This window comes from Marmota marmota, unplaced genomic scaffold (assembly GCF_001458135.2).
Source record: "Marmota marmota marmota unplaced genomic scaffold, marMar, whole genome shotgun sequence".
NCBI lineage: Eukaryota > Metazoa > Chordata > Mammalia > Rodentia > Sciuridae > Marmota > Marmota marmota.
Genome location: NW_026000101.1, coordinates 1,020,687 through 1,042,088, shown reverse-complemented (window position 1 = coordinate 1,042,088; position 21,402 = coordinate 1,020,687). Strand labels below are relative to the sequence as shown.

Below are 21,402 nucleotides of genomic sequence, written 5' to 3'. Positions count from 1 at the left end.
TGGAATCCATCTGCTTGGGAGCTTTCAGAGATTCCTCACAGCTTCTGATGGCTCAATAGCTCTCTGTTCTTTTTTTTTTTTTTTTTTTTTTTTAATTCTATGGATGCTCCTTTTAAATCTTTTCTATTATGAAGTATTACAAACATATAGAAAAGTGCCCCCTCACCACTGGGGCAGTTCAGTGACTTATCATAATGCACGTACCTTTCTTTCACCAGAGTCAAAATTGAATATTACCAATATCTAGAAGCTCATGTCTGATATATAAATTATGATTCAGTTCAAAATATTTTCTAGTTTCCATTGTTATTTCTCCTCCAATCCATGGATAATCTAGAAGTCTATTTCTTAATTTTCAAATTTTTTTTCTAGCAATGTTTTTGTTGTTTATTTTATATTTTGATCAGAAAACATTCTCTGTATCCAGCAGTTTTTTGAAATTCATTGAGGTTTGCTCGATGGCCCAGCAGATAGCCAGTTTTTCTAGGTGTTTTCACCTAGAATTTTGCAGCAGTTGTATGCAGTGTTCTTTGCAAATGTCAAGTTTAGGTCAAACTTGCTAATTACATTGCTCTAATATTTTGTATCCTTGTTGATTTTTTTTCCAGTTTGTTCTCTCAGTTACCAAGTGAGGTGTGTTAAAAATTCCCACTATAATTGTAAACTTGTCTACTTCCCATTGGAGTTGTGAGTTTTTCCTTTGCATATTTTGAAGCTATATTAAGAACACGCAAATTTAGAATGATTATCTTTCTGGTGAATTGAGGCTTTTATTATGAAATCTTCTTTTGCTATGAAGATTTCTCCTTATTTCTAGATAAAATCTACTTTTCCTGATATTAACGTAGCTACCCGGGCATAACATTTGCCTGGCATGTCTTTTCTAATCTTTCGCTCACTCCCCTCCTCTGTGTCTAAACCAAGGAGCAGGTGTGGAGGTGGCATCTTTCTTCTTGAAGACCTGAGATGATGTCTTCCTTCAAAAAGATCTTTATTTGCTTGTCACTTTGTGGGGTCACTAGCTGGCATTCTGCGATGATCATTTCCTCCTCCTCTTCCCCCTCCTCCTCCTCCTCTCCTCCCCCTTCTCTTCCCCCTCCCTCTCGTCTGACAATGTTGCTGGGGCTGGTCTTGAACTCCTGGGCTCAAGTGATCCTCCCACCTTAGCCTCCTGAGTAGTAGGATGATCTTAATTAAATGTTAGGGACGGAGATTATTTGAGGTTGAGCTATGGTCCCTTGAGGAGCTGTGTGTGGTTATAATTTACCCTGTTCCTAAAGAGTAACCCTTTAGGGTCCCAAATGGTAGGGGTTCAGAAGAACTTGACTTCTCGGGATGCCCCGTTCTCTGAGCCCTCTTTCCTCAGGACCTGAGAGGTGGCCGAGAACTCTGCTTGGCCCTTCAGCTGTCCCCCTGGAGTCTGGAGCTATCTCAGGAGGAATTAGCTCAGGGAGACACTAGGCGTCCTTCCGCAGCCCTCCATCCCCCAGGCGTTCAGCTCTTCCTCTCTATCTGGTTATGGCTCTAAGAAGATGCTTTTAACATTTTGTACATTTTTCCAGTTTTCCTCAGTGGCTCTGCCACCCCAGACATGGAAGTTCCACCATACATTTCTAGTGGCTGTGCCCTCTGTGCTAGGCACTTCACACGCATTGGTTTTCACAGCCCAGTGACAGCCGACTTGCACCAGCATCCGCACAAAACCCACACTTGTTCATAGTTCCCTGCTTCTTCTCTCTCTCTCTCTCTCTCTCTCTTTTTTTTTTGTATTAAACTTCCTCCTCTGGAAAACCTTATTTGATAATTTTAGAAAAAATAACATTAATGTGAAAGATAATGAAAATAAATTATGGATTCCCTTGTGTGGCTTCAAGCCATCAGCAAGCACATAACAGATGCTCATCATTATAAAATAATACATATTTAATTATGGAGAAAAAGTTGTAATATGAAATAGAGAGGGATGATGAGTAGTCTGTAAATATACAATTGACAATTTTAGACTTAAAATTATATGACTTTATGTATGTAATTTAAAAATATTATAATAATAAAATCCAAAGGAAAATCACGGAAGGTAGAATAACATGAATTTTGTACACATAATAGCATTGTATATAAGTTCATATGAAAGGAAGCCATTTGCTCCGCGGGTGATGCATTTCGTGAATGCATGGGGCTGTTCTCGATTTACACGGGACAATTCCACGTTTTGCAGTTCAGTTGCAACGGGCATGGCTTCAATCTGTCATCATTCTTTACTGAGAAAATCAAAGACCCCCAAACCGGGAGGTCTTTGTTCCTTAGTCAGAATGTACTGGTGTATCTGAAAACTGTATTTTGTCTTCACAATTTTTAAAATTGAAAAATTGCCTTATAATTTATGTGACTTAATTTATCCCAATATTTATTGGCTTAAGTGACCATTTATTATCTTACTGTTTCTGTGAGTCAGGAGATTGGGAGTAGCTTACAGGGTGTTTTATTTCTTTATTTTTTCTTTATCATGGTGATAAGGGTCATATATTTACATGAACCAAAAGGAGTATTATTTCTCATGTATATGGCTCACATGTGAATACAGAATGATAGATGACTGTGAACCACAAGCCTATCAGCATTCTGGTCTTCTCAGCTCACGCCAGAATTGCCCACCAAGCTCTGCTCACAATCTTCTAAATCTTTTCCAGTTCACAGATCTTCAAGATCCTCCCCCTGCTAACCAAAGCCTCCTCCTCCTTTTTTTTTTTTATGAGTTAAAATATTTTATTTATTTATTTTTCCTCTTTTTGCATTTTTTTGTTGGTACATTGTAGCTGTATATAATGATGGGATTTGTTGTTACACACCCATACATGCACATCATGTAACAACATAATTTGGCCAATATCACTCCCCAGCACTTCTCCCCTCCCTCCCTGCCTCATGCCCGCCTCAGGCATACCCGCTTTCCTCCACTGATCTTTTTTTGATTTGCATGAGACACCTCCCCCTTTCTTTGCCTTTTTCCTCTCTAGCTTCCACATATGAGAGAAAACATATGTCCCTTGACCTTCTGAATTTGGTTTATTTCATTTAACATAATGTTATTTAATTCCATCCATTTTTTCTGCAAATAGCATAATCTCACATTTTTTTAAGGGCTGAATTAAATTCCATTATGTATATATACTATGCTTTCTTTATCCCTTCATCCATGGATGGATACCTAGGTGGTCCCATAGGTTGACTTTTGTGAACTGTGCTGCTGTAAACATGGGTATGCATGTATCCCTATGGTATGCTGACTTGACTTCTTTTTTTTTTTAATTTAATGTGAGATGAGTCTTTTTTTAACAAAAATATCTCTATTTTTTTTGTTTATTTTTATGTGATGCTGGGGATTGAACCCAGTGCCTCCCACGTGCTAGGCAAGTGCTCTATCACTGAGCAACAACCCCGGTCCCCCGGCTTGACTTCTTTAGGATAAATACCAAGGAGTGGTATAGCTAGGGCATATGGTGGTGGTTCCCTGCCTAGTCTTTTTTCTTTTAATATTTTTGTTTTTAGTTGTAGATGGACACAATAGTTTTATTTTACTTGTTTTTTATTTTTATATGGTGTTGAGTATTGAAACCAGTGCCTCATGCATGCTAGGCAGGCACTCTACCACTGAGTCACAAGCCTAGCCCCCATGCCTGGTCTTTTGAAGAAACTCCATAGTGATTGTACTAATTTACAGTCCCACCAACAGTGTAAAAGTGTTTCTTTTTCTTCATATCTAGAGGGGTGGTTTTGGCTCAGGGTTTCTCATGGGGGTTGCAGTCAAGTTAACTGGGGCTGCGATAGTCTAACTAGGCTTTACTGGGATTGGGGGGTGTCTTTCTAAGTCTTATTCATAAGTTTCTTAGCAGGAGGACTCAGTTTCTTGCTACCTGTTGTTAGAAGACTTCTGTTTCTCATCACATGGGCATGGGCCCCTTCATAGGGCTGCTTGAGTTTCCTCATGACATGGCGGCTGGCTTCCTTCTGAGCTGGTGATACAGAGGTGAAAGCAAGAAAGAATCCCCATAAAAAGACAAATAGCCCAATTTAATAATGAACAAAGGGTTTGGATGGGCATTTTTCCCATAGAAGAAATATTCCAGGGTGAATAGCACATGAAAAAGCTTTTGCTCAATGTCACTAGTTATCGGTGATATGCCAATCAAAACCACCATGAAATATCCCATTGCTAGAATGGCCATAATGAAAAGGGACAATAACAAGTGTTGGAGAGGATGAAGAGAAGTTGGACACCTTGTAACATTGCTGACAGGAATGTAAAAATAGTGCTCCCACTGGAAAAGAGTCTGGCAGTTCTTCAAAAAGTTAAATATAGAGTCACATGTGTCTCAACAATTCTACTCCTGCTTATGTATCTAAGAGGAGTGAAAACATGTGCCCACAAATGAGTATATGTTATATTTGTGTTTCCAAAGTGTGCCCATATATTTGTTGTGCACAGAGGCTCACAACAGCATTATTCATCATGTCCTTAAAAGTAGAAAGAGTCTAAACATCCATCAGCAGGTGAACAAATTGGGGCACATCCACACAATGGAATCTTGTTTGGCCACAAAAAGGAATGAAGTGTTGGTGTCTGCTACAATGTAGGCGAACCCTGAGAATATTATGCTCTGTGAAAAGAAGCCAGTCACAAAAGACCACACGTTTTAGGATCCCCTTTATGTGAAATGTCCAGAATAGGCAAATCCATAGAGACAGAAAGTAGATCAGCAGTTGACAGGGACTGTGGGGGAGAGGGGAATTGGGAGTGGCTGCTAATGAGCATGGGATTTATTTTTTCTTTTTAAATGTTTTCATTTGTTCTTTTTAGCTAAAAATGACAGTAGGATGTCTTTTGACATATCATACACACATGGAGTCTAACTTCCATTCTTGTGGTTGTACATGTTGTGGAGTTACAATGGTGTATATTCACATATGAACCTAGGAGAGTTATGTCTGATTCATTCTACTGTTTTCCCATTCCCTTCCTCCCTCCCTTCCCCCATTCCAACCTGTCCAATCTGGTGAAACCTCCCCCACCCCACCGCCCCACCTATTGTGAGTCAGCACCCTCATATCAGAGAGAACATTTGGCCATGGGTTTTTTGGGATTGGCTTATTTCACTTAGCATGATAGCCTCCAGTTTCATCCATTTACTGGCAGATGCTATAATTTCATTTTTCTTTCTGGTTGAGTAATATTCCATTGTCTATATGTACCACATTTTCTTTATCCATCTATTGAAGGGCATCTAAGTTGTTTCCATAGTTCAGCTACTGTGAATTGAGCTGGTAAAACATTGGTTTGCCTGTGTCACTATGGTAAGTCCTTTGTGTATATGCTGAGGAGTGGGGTAACTGGGTTAAATGGTGGTTCCATTCCAAGTTTTCTGAGGAATCTCCATACTGCTTTCCATAGTGGTTGTACCAATTTGCAGTCCCAACAAGAATGTATGAGTGTACCTTTTCCCCACATCTTCACCAACATTTATTATTACTTGTATTCTTGATAATTGCCATTCTGACTGGAGTGAGATAGAATCTTAAGAGTAGTTTTAATTTACATTTCTCTAATTGCTAGTGATGTTGAACATTTTTTCCCTATGTTTGTTGACTGATTGTATTTTTTTTCTGTGAGGTGTCTGTTCAGTTTCTTAGCCCATTTTATTGATTGGGTTATTTGTTTTTTTGATGTTAAGTTTTTTAGTTTTTTATATGTTCTGGAAATTTATCTGAGGAGTAGGTGCAAAGATTTTCTCCCATTCTGTAGGCTCTCTTCACATCCTTGATTGTTTTTTGCTGTGAAGAAGCTTTTTAGTTTGACACCGTCCCATTTATTGATCCTTGTTTTTACTTCTTGCACTTTAGGAGTCCTGTAGAGGAATAAAGTTTCTAAGTTGACATGATGGAGAGTTGGGCCTACTTTTTCTTCTAGTAGGTGCAGGGTCTCTGGTCTAATGCCCATGTCCTTGATCCACTTTGAGTTGTGCAGAGTGAGAGATAGGGGTCTAATTTCATTTTGTTACATATGGATTTCCATTTTTTCCCAGCATCATTTGTTGAAGAGGCTCTCTTTTTTCCAATGTAAGTTTTTGGCACCTTTGTTTAGTATGAGATAACAGTATCTATGTGGATTTGTCTCTGTGTCTTCTGTTCTGTACCATTGGTCTTCATGTCTGCTTTGGTGCTAATACCATGCCCTTTTTGTTACTATAGCTCTGTAGTATAATTTAAGGTCTGGTGTTGTGATGCCTCCTGCTTCACTTGTCTCCCTGAGGATAGCTTTGGCTATTCTGGGCTTCTTATTTTTCCAAATGAATTTTATGACAGATTTTTCTATTTCTATGAAGAATGTTGTCAGAACCTTAATAGGTATTGCATTAAATCTATGTAGTGCTTTTGGTAGTAAGGCTATTTTGACAATATTAATTCTGCCTGTTCAAGAACATGGGAGATCTTTCCATCCTCTGAGGTCTTCTTCAATTTCTTTCTTTAGAGTTCTGCAGTTTTCATTGTAGAGGCTTTTCACCTCTTTTGTTAGATTGATTCCCTAATATTTTATTTTTAAGGTGATTGTGAATGGCATAGCTTTCCTAATATCTCTTTCACTTGATTTATCACTGATGTATAGGAATGCAATTGATTTATTGGTGTTAATTTTATGTTCTGCAACTTTGCTGAATTCATTTATGAGTTTTAGAATTTTTCTAGTGGAGATTTTTGGGTCTTCTAAATATAGAATCCTTGTCTCAAATAGGGATAGATTGAGTTCTTCTTTTCCTATTTGTATCCTTTTAATTTCTTTCTTCTAATTCCTCTGGCTAGAGTTTCCAGGACTCTGTTGAATAGAAGTGGTGAAAGAGGACATCCCTGTCTTGTTCCAGTTTTTACAGGAATGCTTTCAATTTTTCTCCATTTAAAATGACGATGGCTTTGGATTTAGCATATATAGCTTTTACAGTGTTGAGGTATGTTCCTACTCGCCCTAGTTTTTCTCATGTTTTGAACATGAATGTACAGCATGAGGTTTCTTTAGGGGAAGATAAAAATGTTCTAAAATTAGAGTGATGATTGGTTGCATAATCCTAGGAATATATTAAATAACAATGAATTACATGCTTTCAATTGGTGAATTTAAATCAATATAGCTGTTTTTTTTTAAAAAGGAGCCCATAATGCGTATTACATTCTATTCTTGGGGATCACCCATTATCACCTCAACCACATTCTCTTTGTTAGAAACAAGCCACTAAGTCCATCTCAAAACAGGAGGGAGGAGCATCAGTGATGTTGCAGACCAATTTTGAGCCCCCCACAGGGATAGAGTGGCTAAAAGTGGGTTCCCTAGACCGGACTGCCTAGCGTCCAGCCCCAGTTCTGCCACTTAACTGGCTGTGTGACCTGGGTGGCTTGTTTAACTCTTAGCCTTCAGTTTCCCTTCCTGTAAATGAGGATTAAAAACAGGAACTATTTCATGGAGTTGCTGGAGGAATAAAATAAACAAAAAGCATGTAGTAGAATGTTGAATACCCAGTAAACATCCAAAGAAGGTTGCCTTCCTTCTCCGCATGCGTGTGCCCAGCCCAGGGGTTTACCGTGGCCCTGACCACTAGTGTGGGATCGCAGGAGGCCAGTAAGATGCTTGAGTCAGGGCCCCACAGACTGCTGGCTTTGGCGATGTGATGGCCCAGCCAACCCCAGATGCTGACTGGGGTAGATTCACAAAGTTTAATTTACTGGCTTGCCCAGGAAGGACCTAGAATCCTTTGCAAATGATCCACAGGAATCTAATTCCACAGATCTGAATGTTAATTTATTAGGTAATGCTGAGTAGACTAGAAGATTTCTGCTGGCCAGAGCACCCTTTCTGGAAGGAAAAACACTCCCTCGTCTTGCTTGTAGGCTTGAGGGCAGACTCATAAATGGAGGGTGAATTTATGGATATTAGCGGCTGGCTGGGCTGCGCAGACCAGATCTCCTTGGTACATTTGTCCTGGTATCCTCCTTCCTGTGGCTTTTCAAGTGTGACCACCCTGCTTTTGGGGTGAATTGGGTTTGGGGATGGCTGCTGCTTCATGCTACCAGGCAGGTCTCTGGTGGATGAATTCTGTGCACATCCTAGGTTGGCAGGGGCTTCCTTGGGGATACATGCCTTTGAACTCTGAGTGTAGCAAGGGCTGCAGCCCATGTCTTTGTTTTCTGGGAACATCTCTTCCTGACTGTCTTGAGAGTCGGATTTCATCTCCCGGTGGTCGTCCTCTGCTGGGGATCTGCCCATTTAATTTCTGTAGCTGACTCCCATCATACCCTTGGCCTGGTGCTCAGTGAGTCTGTACCCCCAATCCTGTGCCCAGCAGAATTTGGGCTCACTGCCCTCTCCAAGCTTTCTGAAACTCACTCTTATTCAGCATTTTCTCTGGCCTAGGAAGGCCTGTTTCTTCTCACTTTGTCTCCAGGTCACTGCTTCCTGGTAGCACGGTGGCAGCCACCCTGGGTATCTGTCACCACCAGCCTCTGCAGCCAGAGGTGGTGCCCAACTGCAGCCCATGGGAAATGGGAACATGCTCCCTCCAGGGCCCCTATACACGCCTCATGAGGATGACTTCAGGCCCTCAGCCTGAACATTCCTGGGAACTCTCATAGGTCACCCCCACCCTCCACAGCCCTCCCAAGTGTAGGAGGAAACAGGACTATTGGAAAGACCAGGGATGGGGGACTTGTGAAGCATTTGATCAGTTTGTGCCTATCCAGCTGAAGAGTCCTCCTCCTGCTGATGGCTTATTTTTCTAAATTGGAGACACTTCTCAGAGGCTTCCCCCTTCCTGGCTTCCTCTTGACTTCTTGAGAAAAACTGAGGCTCCCTGTTGAGGGTCTGCGGCTCTCTCTCCTCCTGAACCTAAGGGTTGAGTTGGCAGATGCAATGGGGCTGATGTTCATTTGAGAATGATAATTGTTCTAGAAGACTGTCAACACAGGAAGCAGTGCTGGGGTCAGGGCCGACCTCTGGCCTCCAGTCCTGGCTCTGGACTCTGGGCATGACTGCTCTGGGTACCAAATGAAGAGTTGGTCAAGATGATTTCAGGAGCCTTGACTTGCACATTTGATGGGGAGGACAGAGGGGGCAGGCACAGCACAAGGGAGGGTCTCATTTTACCCTCATCTGTGAGCCCAGAGGGAAGAAACCAGGGAGCCTGGAGCCTGGCCTGCTGGATTTGGTCACTGCTCTAACAGGGGGCGCCCTGGCCCTCCCTGAGGAGCCCTGCTTGGCCGAGCCTGCCAGGGGAGCTGCAGGGAGCTTGCAGACTCATGGTTTCTGAGTCAATCTTGGCCTCAGGCCATCCTCTACTCTAGTGCTAGCCTTGGCCTTGTCTGCATCTCTGTCTGAGCCACGGGGCTGGGAGCTCCCTGAGGACAGGCTCCTGAACGTTTGGATCTGCCCTCCTTCATGCAGGGGCTCATGTTTGCCAACTAGAATTAGTGACCAAGACATTTGTGCTAGGAGACTTCTCAATCTTGATTTCTGGGAAGGGCCACTCTTGGGTGATAGGGGTCGGATAGCACAGCTCTTCCCAGGGCTTTGGAAATTCAAACACATTTGGGCCAGAGTTGGCTTTGCCTTGGTAGAAGTTTCTGGAAAACATGTCTCATGTTAATCATAGCTGCTGTGAGTTGGTGAGATCTGCCATGTGCTGCTGGCCTTGTCTGTTTCCAAGCTTTTCTTTCTTGCTCCATACTGGATTGGGCACAGTTTTTATAGGAGGGTTCTCAGCTCTGTGAACCCCCAAAGTGGTAATTCTCAGACCTTGAGATAATAATACAGTGGATTCCCATGGAACCTGTCATCTAAGGGCTCACTCCCAGCATTATCTGATCCCAGCTCAGGGGTGCAGGGACCACTATCATTAGCTCCACTCCCAGCCATGGACACCATGGTCCTAAATGACAGGAGAGTCATCAGGCTTGGAACTGGAATAGGCCTCCTGGGCTTGTGAGACCTGTGTCCTGGGCAGGAGAGCAGCAAGGATTCGGATGGGCGAAGGGCAGGACCCGAGTTAGCTGAAGTCCGAACTGCTTCTGGCTGGAGCAAACACCTGCAGTGAGAGTTCCGAGGAATTGCCAGTCACCGTGGTTAGGGGCTCCTGCAGTTATGAGACATGCAGAGTCCCTTCTTTAGTTCTCCCAACCCTGCCTGCCCTTCCTCCAGCCAGCAATGAAGCACAAGCCCAGCCCCCAGCCCAGTTTCCTGGGGCATGTCCGGAGATGACAACTGGGGGGACAAGGGAAGGTCTCATAGTGTCATGAGGAATGGTGGATGCATTTTGGACATCAGGTCTACAGGGGACAATGCAGAGCTGGCAGAACCAGATCCTGTGAGCGAAAGATACTGAGAGGCCCCTCTTGGCTCAATAGATGGAGCATCGAATACCCAGCTGCTTAAGAGAAAGGGAAGAGAGCTCCCCATTGCTGGAGGTGACAGCTGAGAATGGTTGTTCCAGACAGAGCAGGCCTGACTCCTCACCTCCCCAGCACGTGTCCCCTGGGTGCACAGAATTCTGGATCTTCTGAGGTTCCAGGAAGAGTGGGCTGGACTGAGGGGGACTTTTATTTTCAGTGCTGGGGATGGAGCCGAGGGCCTCACGCGTGCTGAGCTCCACCCCAGCCTGAAGAGGGGACTTTAATACGTCGTGAGGAAGAGGAGTTTTATTTTGACGTTCCTCTCTTAATTAAAAACAGGAAAATCAAGGAGGAAAAAACCCTCACTGGTCCCCACTCCTCCCTGGCTGTCCATCTGGTGCTTCTTGTCTTCACAGTTTCCCTTCCCAGCTTCCTTCCCTCTTTTCTTTCTTCCTCTCCTCTTTCTTTCTTTCTTTGTCTTCTCTTTTTACTTTTTTATTTTTATTTTTTTTGGGGGGGTACTGGGGATTGAACTCAGGGGCACTCAACCACTGAACCTTTATATCTTAGTTATATTCCTCTTTCCTAAACTTAATTATAGCTTTCTTTGCTGACTTTTGCCAGAAGTCTATTTTATTAATGTTTTTTTAATATTTATTTTTTAGTTGTAGTTGACACAATACCTTTATTTTGTTTATTTATTTTTATGTGCTGCTGAGGATCAAACCCAGGGCCTCGCGCGTGCTATGCAAGCACTCTACCGCTGAGCCACAACCCCAGCCCCTATTTTATTGATTTTTTGGGGGGATGGGGTACTGGGGATTGAACTCAGGGGCACTCGACCACTGAGCCCCATCCCCAGCCCTATTTTGTATTAGAGACAGGGGCTCACTGAGTTGCTTAGTGCCTCGCTTTTGCTGAGGCTGATTTTGAACTTGAGATCCTCCCGAGCCTCTGGGATTACAGGCATGTACCATCGTGTCCAGCTCCCTTTTTATTTTAAATTATAGATTATGGATATATTAATATTGTAAAACAACAATAACAGTCCTAGATTGGAATTCTTCTTGACCCTCCGGTTCCCAGCCTCTTCCCTCGAGGTGATCACTGTGTTAATCTGGTCCCCTTTCAGTGCATATACCCTCACGGAAAGGGACAGGGGGTACATATGTTCTGCCATTTGTTTATTGAGAAGTTAAAATACTTCTCAACGGTCCCCCCTGCCAGGCCATATGGGGCCGGTCCATGGTACTGCATAGTAGAGCTGCAGGTGGGAAGTCCGGTGTTTCTGGTTTCTCCCTCCGTACTTTAAGCAGTGCTGTGGTGCCAGCTTTTGTGTCCCCTGTGTGGGATTTGTCTCTGTTGGTAACTTGGACTGAAGACGGCTGGGTAGAAGGATGTGCACATTTAAATTCCAGCTGGTATTGCCAGAAATCATCCTCGTGGGCCCTCCAACGGGATGAGAGAGAGCCTGCTGTCGGTCCTACACCTTTATCCACAGTGACAGTGGCTCCCCATTGCCCCAGTGGCACCAGCGGGGCGGGGGAACCACGCTGGAGGCACTGTAGAAGAGAGGCCGAGCAGGTGGCTTCTGAGGGCCCTCCCAGCCAGAGATGGTGGGCCTCTCTGAATGGCCTGGTATGAACAGAGGAGCACCCGTCACCATGGCGCTCACTGGAGGAGCTGAGGCGGGCTGTTTCTCTGGTTTCCTTAGGTCAGCTGAAGCTGTCGATTGACACCAAGGACCGGGTCCTGCTGCTCCACAGTGAGTATGGCTGTGCGCGGGCTCACGTAACAAAGGGGGGCCACTCCCCTCCTGCCTGGGGCCAGGGTTGGGGGGTGGCGTTGCCATGGGCCACAGCTTCTTGTCTCATCTTTGTGTCCTGCTGTGTGCCCATCGACAAAAGTGGTCATTCACTCGGGGCTCTTTCTGCAGAGCCAGCCAGGAGCTGGCCTGCTGGGTCAGGAGTCCACACAGCGGGCCTTTGCCTGTGGAGCCTGGAGCTGTCCCTGGGACCCTGGTGCTGTCCTTCCACCCACGGAGCTGGTCCTTTCTCCCACCCTTTCAGCTTCTCTCTCTTTTTCTCCTTCATTCATTCATTTCTCCAGCCACTGATGGCTGTGCAGGGTCATGTTCAGATCACAGTCTGGTTGTCAGGCCTTGTTCTGGTCAGCTTTTTTGCTTCTGTGACAAAAGGAACTGATCAGAACAATTGTGAAGGAGGAGTGGTTTATTGAGGCGCTCACGGTTTCAGAGGTCTCAGTGCACAGACAGCAGGCTCCATTCCTCAGGTGAGGTGAGGCAGACATCATGGAGGAAGAGTGTGGCAGAGGGAAGCAGCTCAGGGGTGATGAGGAAGCAGAGAGACTCCACTGCCTGATACAAAATATAGACCCCAAGGCCACGCCCCCAACACCCCCCTCCTCCAGCCACACCCCACCTCCCTTCATTACCATTCAATGAATCCCATCAGGTGATTAATTCACTGATTGGGTTAAAGTTCTTGTAACCCAGTCGTTTCTTCTCTGAACCTCTTTTTTTTTTTTTGTACTGGGGCACCCAATCGCTAAGCCACATCCCCAGCCCTATTTTGTATTTTATTTGGAGACAGGGTCTCATTGAGTTCCTTAGTACCTTGCCATTGCTGATGGTGGCTTTGAACTCATGATCCTCCTGTCTCAGTCTCCCGAGCCAGGCATGAGCCACTGCGCCCGTCTTCTCTGAACCTTTTGCATTGTCTCACACAGGGCTTTTGGGGAACACTTCACATCCAAACCATACTAGACCTCCAGAATCTGAACCCCAGCTCTGATTCTTTCCTGGCTGGTGACGTTGAGCAAGCTCAGTTTTCTTCTCCGTTGAATGGTAGTAGTAATAGAATTCGTCACGTGGCTTGTTATAAGAATGAAGTGAGTTAAGACTAGTATATTGCTTAGAACAGAGCCCAGCATATAGTAAACCCTACATAAGTGTTGGTTAAATAAAAAAGAATGCCATGAATTCCAAAAATAGTGGCTGAGCATTGGCTTGGGTAGGGGTTGGGGACACTGAGAAGCACTTACTCCTGTCTTGGTGGTGCTGATGGGATGCCAGGGAGAATGGCACAGGTGGTAATAATCACACTGCACTCTGGAGGAGGAGCAGGCCCGCCCCAAGCAGAAGGGAGCAGGGGGCAGCAATTGCAAAGGTCCTGGGGCCAGAGAGGGCTGCTGCGTTTGAAGATCCATCTAGTATGGCTGGCCCACAGCACGGAGGGTCTTATAGTTTACATGCTCATTTATCCATTTGTTCTTTACTCAACATGTAAACAGTCACAAGCTTCTGTCATGGTCCCCACTGCCTGGACCCTACTGCTTTTCTCCCCAGCCACCCTGGCTCTTGCTGTCAGGGCTGCCTCCACCCCCTGTCCTTTGTAGTTCTTTGGACCCTGCTGTATACACCCCGCTTGACCATGCCTCTGTGCCTTTGCACCTACTGTTCTTTGTGTTTGGAAAATCCTTCCCTCTTTGTCAAACACCCTTTGAAAAATCTCTCCCTCCCTCCCTCTGCTTTTGCAAGAAACATGTCTGCCTTCCCTTCCCCATCACCAAGATTCAGGCAGGAAGGCGGCTCATGTTGTTATTTTTTCTCCCTCTGAGAGTCACACCCCCCCATCTGCCTGGGCTGAGTTTATTGTTCCCTCCTTGTGTCCCCATCGCAGCCTGGCTGCACAGAGCCACCCTGTGTCTGGTCTCTCCAGCAGCGTGGAGTGCAGCGAGGGCAGGGGCCAGGCCTGCCTCACCACCACTGGTGACCCAGGAGGCCCTCAGGCCTGGGTCCTGCCCTCGGGAGCCACGCCCTCCAGGGAGGGGTGACACAGAAACAGTAACTAGGATGCAGGGCCCAACAGACCCGGGGGCGCCGGGGTTCCCTGGTTGTGGCTGAGGGGGCCCAAGGTGAAGTTCCCAAGGACCAGAAGAGGGGTGTTCTCTGCCCGACAGAGCCTGGCTCCAGCTGTGCAAACAGCTTTTGCAGAATGCGTCTTGGCCTCCACCACCCCATTTGTCCTGCACAGTTTGTCTTGGCTTCGCCCCAGCCTCAGCCCTTCGTCCCTTTCATTTGGCTTCCCAGGCCTCCTGCCCCAGACTACCAGGGGCTCTGTCCAGGCCAACTCCAGGGCTCCCTCAAAACCAAACTCAAAAGAAAACAGAAAGGAGGCTCAGGCTCCTCGGGCCGACAGGTCACTCTTGCCCTCATGACCAGACCGGCACCCAGCCCACGCCTGTCCCTTGGCCTTTATTTATTCTCTATCAGAAACATTTGTGGAGCAGTGGCTTATTTACCAGGCACTCTTCTAAGCACTGTAGATACATTATCTCATTTAACGGGTACGATCATTGTGTGAAGTGCATATTGTCAGCTCTAACCCATGGAAAAATGGCAAAGTCCGTCTCAGAGAGAAGACAAGGTGATGCTCTAGCATGTGTGCTCAATACGTGGCCCAGCTGGGAGCCAAGCTGGCATCTGTCTGCCTCTGGAACCCAAGCTTGGGGACCGCTCTGCCCACCACACAGTGCAGCTCATCAGGCAGGGCCAGCTTGGCCCTGCCACCCCAGAAGGCAGAAGGAGCACTGGACTGGGAGTCCAAGGACATGGGGTTCTACATCCCCAGGGCTCTGAGATTTCTGGCAAGCTCCTTACTTCTTTGGTCCCCTTTGCAGCCTCATTTGCCCCCTTCAGGAGGGGTTGGACTGTATATATTTTAGGTTCCCTTCCAGCTGTAAGATTCAGGGAAGTGAACACACCCTGTGGTGTCGTGATGAGGGTGCTGCTAGAATGTGGGGGACGGTGGCATGGACTAGAACACCCCTCTTCTGGTCCTTGGGAACTTCGCTTGGGTTTATATCCAATGTTGTTGTACAGATGAAGGGCCTGGGAGTGAGGGCCATGCCCACTACTCACAGGTATGCCCTGTATTTCTTTACAGATCTTTGAGCTAGTGTGTGTGTGTGTGTGTGTGTGTGTGTGTGAGAGAGAGAGAGAGAGAGAGAGAGAGAGAGAGAGAGAGAGCTGTGTTCCCCCCCACCCCAACATTTCAATTTTCTTTTAGTCATAGAAGGGAAAGGCCTGATTAGCAAAGAGCCCGGCGTCTGTGATCCCTATGTGAAGGTACGTGAGACTGGAGGGGTGGTATTGTTGGGGGTATTGAGGGACTCCACTGGGTGGAGTCCCAAGGTCCCAGCATATCCACAGGCTCAGGCCATTTGAGTGTAGCTACCACCTCACTCGTTGGGTCAGTGGGCATTGCTTAGGCTCTGTGCTAGGATAGACCCTTTCCTTTTGCCACCTTGGTCCCTGGAGCTTTGGGCAGGAGCTAGAATCTTAACTGTGATCCTGGTCATCCATGTAGATGGGCACAGTGAGCACATCAGTGGCTGAAATCCAAGACCTCTTGTAAAAAATATTTTTACTCCCTACCCTCCAAAGCTAGAAGCAGGGCAGTCAGGATTGGGCAGGGGAGCGGAGGGAGTGTCTCTGAGGCCTGGAAGAGCCTGCTGAGTTGGGTCCTCTTGGTGAAGGCTTCTAGTGGGAGATGAGGCCAGGAGCTTCCCTTAGTGTGGCAATGGGTACAGGTGTAGTCCCTTGTGCTACCCTCTGCATTCTTCCTGAAGTCCTCCCCTGCTCAAGGGCCTGGATGAGGGCCTGATCCAGAGCATGGCTGGGGGTCTGCAGGGGAGAGCACACTGGGGAGAGTGCCTGGCCTTGCAGGAGAAGGAGCGGAGCCTTTTGTGAAGGGCTGTTCAACAGCTGTCAGGAGCCTAGAAGAGAGGAGAACTTTGGATTTTGGGGGAATCTCCCAGCTTGGAGGAAGAACAGAGCAGGTGCCTTTTTACCCCATCTCTGGCTGGGCCGCCTTCTTGGTACCACCACCAAGAGGCCCTGTCCTGGGATCTGACTCCCAACACCTCCTGCTCCATGCTCCTTGTTCCTCTCCAGCATCTAACTGGGGACCCCACTCGATCCTCTGCAGAGGCTGGTTTGAAGGACACTGGGAAGCCTTTAGCACAGAAATGCACAGAGTTGGCTGCTGGACTTAGGTGACGATGTGACCTAACACTTGCTTTTCTTCAACTCAAGGTTTCCTTGATCCCTGAAAACAATCGAATGCGCTTTCAGAAGACGCAGACCATTCCAGACTGCAGAAACCCTGCTTTCCATGAACACTTTTTCTTGTAAGAGTCTGGGCAAATGGGCCCTCAAGAGGAGGGGGAAGGAATGTTTATTTGGAAACAGCTCTGTTTGCCAAATCTAGAACTGGATCTAAGCAGAAAAACAGTGACTTAAAGGATGTCTTTGTTTTCTCATTCCCTTGTGTCCTTGCATCCCTGGCCCTGAGGTCCACAGTGATAAGGTATCACTTGGCTGGTTCTCAGAACTAAAATGCCCAGCCTGGGCCTGGCTGCCCCTGAAGAGTAGGCAATTTCCCACCGTGCCTTGGGCCAAGATTTCTCTTGCAGTAGAAGGAATTTTCCAAGCTGAGGGACATTTCGCTTCCCTGTTCCCCTTTTTTTTATTTAAACTTGTTAACCTCCCTGAGCCTCAGCTTCCTCATTTGTGGAGTGGGGCTACTAATAGCACCCGCCTCGGGGGATCTAGGAGCTGTCAGTGCGATGTGTGGCATCACCTGGCAGACTGGGAACTGCTGTTGTTATTTCTTTTCCCCACCTCTGCACTCTGAGGTCAATGGGAAGGTCACAGACATTTGGTCTTTTCTTATGAGTGAAAATTAAAAATAATATTTTGGTTTCTCCCCTCCACCTCAAGAGGTGATTTTGCATATTCTAGAAAATTGGTAAACAGAGGAGCTGAGAAGAAAATAGAAAACACCCATGGTTCAACAACTCAGACAGATAGGCCTTTCTGTATCCCTCATCAGGGCCTTCATTGGTGTGGGCGTGGACGTGTGCGTGTGTTTATGAAATGGAATTGTTTCATAATGATGTGCTTTTTGTCCTTAACAATGTAATATAAACTCTTCTGTCCGTGTAACTACTCATCTCCCACGCTAGAGTTTATTTAACCAGCTGTTGAGGTTCTTTTCAGATTTTTGCAATTATGACCGGCTTGGTGGGTCTGGCTTTCCTAGCTCTCTAATGGTCTGCTTTGCTTCACAGTCCTGTCCCTGAAGAGGATGACCACAAGCGTCTTCTGGTTACCGTGTGGAACAGGGCCAGTAAGACCAGGTGAGAACTGCTGAGCTGGTCGGAGACCATGCTCTGAGCTGGACGGAGACCCTGCTCTGGGCTGTGGGTGGCAGCCAGGAGGCCAGCATGCAGCAGGGGCTCCATTAGTGCCTGCCAGATGAGTAGTAGGGACAGTGCTACATTGCAGAGGCTGCCACCTGCTGAGTCACCATCACTCCAAGTGAGGCTGAGAATCCTGTTATCATGAGGATTTGCCAAATGCTTGGTATCAACCAGGCACAGCGTTGGCCTCCAGGGGTGCCAATCAACCCACACGTGGATTCTGCTGTCAAGGTGCCCAGTGTTCAGGTGGGGGCAAGGGGTGCCGCATGGAGATTCATTACGGTGACAACATATACATGTCCAGTTCCACAGGACTCCATGCACCATGAAAAATAGGCCTATTTTGCTCTTACTCAGCACACTGTACCTAGTGCCTAGCATGACGATGTTGAATAAATATTGTCCACATGCATGAGGAATGAGATGGGTAACGAGGACAGGCAGTGTGGGAAGAGGGAGAGCTCACTGTGGGCTGATGATAAAGGGGGCTTCCTGGGGAAAGTAGGATTTTGAACTTGAACAGAGACTATAAATGAAACGAGGAGAGAAGGTCAGAGAGCATATTCCAGGCAGGGCACAGCCTGAGGAAAGGCAGGGAGGTGGAAATGTGTAGAGAGGGCTCAGGTTGCAGGGCGGCCAGCTCAGCCAGGTGCAGAAGTATCCTGTAGGAGAATCCAAACAGGCTGATCTTGCAGGTAGCCCAGGACACAGGAGGCCATGTGCAGTCTTTAGTAGTGGCAGGCAATATAGAGCAGAGAGGAGTGCTGGGCAGGGGAGCGTGAGAATGGGCTGTTCTGGAAGACGAGTGAGAGCAGTTCACTGTGAGCAGCAGGTACGGCAGGAGGAGTCTGGGAGATGAGGTGGTCGCTAACATTTATTAAGCAATCAGAACCAAATGTGACTGGGAAGGGGCCTAGGTGGATGAAAACCAGCTCAACTCACCAGCTTAGACCTGGAAAATATTTTTGAGTTGAAGCTTATTTATTTATTTTTTTTGTGGTGCTGGGGATTGAACTCAGGGCCTTGCCCATGCTAGGCAAGCATGCTACCATTGACCTGTATATCCTAGCCCCTAAATGCTTTTTAGTATATAATTTACTAAATTTTTTTGGTGAGTATACTTTTTAGAGTTGGGCCCTATTTAACTTTCAAAATGAAGAACTTTTGCTTTAATAGAGTATCTGCTTTTCCTCATAGAGTGGTACTCATGGTGCTAGAGTCCTCTCCATCCATCTCTCCATTCATCCATGCATCCACTCAGTCATCAATCCACCCACCCATCTATCCATCCATCTATCCATCTATCTACCACCCATCTATCTATCCATCCACTCAGTAATCCATCCACCCATCTATCCATCTATATCCATCCATCCATCCATCCACTCAGTCATCCATCCACCCACATATCTATTCATCCATCCATCCATCCACCACTCATCTATCTGTCCATCCATCCATCCGTCTATCCATCCATCCATCCATCTATTCATTTTTCCATCCACTCAGTCATCCATCCACCCACCCATCTATCCATCCATCCATCCATCCATCTATCCACCACCCATCTATCTATCCATCCATCCATCTATCCATCTATCCATCCACCTATCTATCTATCCATATCCATCCATCCATCCATCCATCCATCTATCCATTCATTCAACTATCCAATCAGTCATCCATCTATCCAACCATCCATCCATCCACTCAGTCATCCATTCACCCATCCATCTATCCATCCACCCACCCACCCATCTATCCATCCATCCATCCATTATCCATCCACCACCCATCCATCCACTCAGTCATCCATCTGCCCATCCATCCATCTACCCATCTGTCCATCCATCCATCCACCCACCCATCTATCTATCCATCCATTCATCCATCATCTATCCATCCATCTGTCCAATCATCCACCCATCTATCCATTCATCCATCCATCTATCCATTCACTCATCCATCCACTCAGTCATCCATCCATCCAACCATCCATCCACCCACTCAGTCATCCATCCACCCACCCATCTATCTGTCCATATATCCATTCATCCATCCACTCAGTCATCCATCCATCCATCCATCCATCCACCCACCCATCTGTCCATCCATTCATCTATCCATTCAGCTGCTATTTTCTGGCACCAACATTCTAGGCACTGAGAACTCATGGGATCTATCAGAGACTGTCCTGCTCACTAGAGGATCAGTGATAGACTTAATGGTGTGGATGAGGAAGGGGACATCACATTAATAACAAGAGCAACCATTTGCTGGGTGCCAACCTTGAGTTAGGGGTTGGCAGTACATTATCTCATTTAATTATTATAAAAACTCTGAAGACATAGTTTTCTCCTAAATTTTCAGAAGAGGCAACTGAAGCTATGAAAGGCTAGTAACTTACTCAAGGTCACCCATACAGTGAAGTAGAGCTAGGATGGGAATCAAGGCAGCTGGACCAGAGTATTTTTTTTTTTTTGTATCAGGGATTAAAATTGAACCCAAGGTGCTTAACTACTAAGCTGCATCCACAGCCCTTTTTAAAAATATATTTTTGAGACAGGGTCTCAGTAGGTTGCTTATAGCCTCATTAAATTGTGGAGGCTGGCTTTGAACCTTCAATCCTCTTGCCTCAGCCTACTGATGGACCTGATTCCTTAAACTTAGCACCATATTGCCTCATGGGTATGCAAGCAAAAAGACAGAAGAGAGAATCAGAAGCACAGAGAGGGCAGGAGCAGAGTGAGGGGTACCTGCAGACTCACTGGTGTTGCTGGAGAGTTAAATGCAAAGTCAGCCCTGGCTGGAGATGAGATGAAGGGGTAGTGTAGCTGAACCAGATGCTCCTATGGGTTCTGTGCAGAGTGGGTTTTCTCCTAATGGTCAGTGGTTCTCAATCCTGGATGTGCATCAGTATCATCTGGGATGCTTGGGAGGAACACAGGTTCCCAGGGGCCACATCAGATGGACTAAATCTGGATCTTCATGGTTAGGGCCTAGGAATCTTCTTTTAAACAAGTGCATGCAGCCGGAACCTTTGGCCCTTGGGAGATACCCAAGGGTGTCAAGCCAGGGAATGACAGATGCACATTCTAGATCTGTGGTTTGGTTACATCTTTGGTAGGTCAAGGCGACAGAGATGAGAGGAAGGAAATAGAAGCAGGACATATTTGAGAGATTCAGTTAATAGTACTTAGTGGTTATTTGCCAGTGAGTGCAGCAAAAGTCAAAGCTAGCTCTTGGGTGGCTGGTGGTGTCCCCAGCGAAGGCAGAGTGTACTAGAGGGGAAGGTGGGTCAGCTTTGCAGAGGTCGAGGAGGGAAACCTTTGTTCCTGGAGTACAAGGGAGAGAGAGGTTTCACCAGAGCCACATGGAGGTGTGCAGCCATGACCGTGGAGACAGGAGGTGAGTGACATTCTGGCAGGGAGGGGCCTTGTTCAAGGCCAAGGGTCAGAACTGTGTCTTTGAAGGGGTAGGGAAATGCAGAGACAGTTACGAAGGCACAGGAGTGTCAGAGAGGCAGATGGGTGTTCTGCTCACCCACCGGGTGGAGGCAAGGACCGGACCACGTCTCCCACGGGGTTCTCCCTCCATGGAGAACACAGCAAGGGGCGGAGCTGCACGTGAAGGAGCCAGTAATACAGGTCGCAGGTCATGTTTTTTGGAAGAGAAAGTGAGGCGGGGGTG

At 46.5% G+C, this 21,402-nt stretch overlaps 1 protein-coding gene across 2 annotated transcripts in view; it reads left to right on the top strand.

Moving 5' to 3' along the window:
* Positions 1–21,402, top strand: part of Rgs3 (regulator of G protein signaling 3) — a 117,451-nt gene that overhangs the window by 3,469 nt on the left and 92,580 nt on the right. For both annotated transcript variants that reach the window (XM_015492167.2, XM_015492168.2), the window contains exons 2-5: positions 12,140–12,190; positions 15,516–15,574; positions 16,544–16,638; positions 17,581–17,649. In XM_015492167.2, the coding sequence (XP_015347653.1) occupies positions 12,140–12,190; positions 15,516–15,574; positions 16,544–16,638; positions 17,581–17,649 (274 nt within the window). The remainder of the gene's footprint in view (positions 1–12,139; positions 12,191–15,515; positions 15,575–16,543; positions 16,639–17,580; positions 17,650–21,402) is intronic.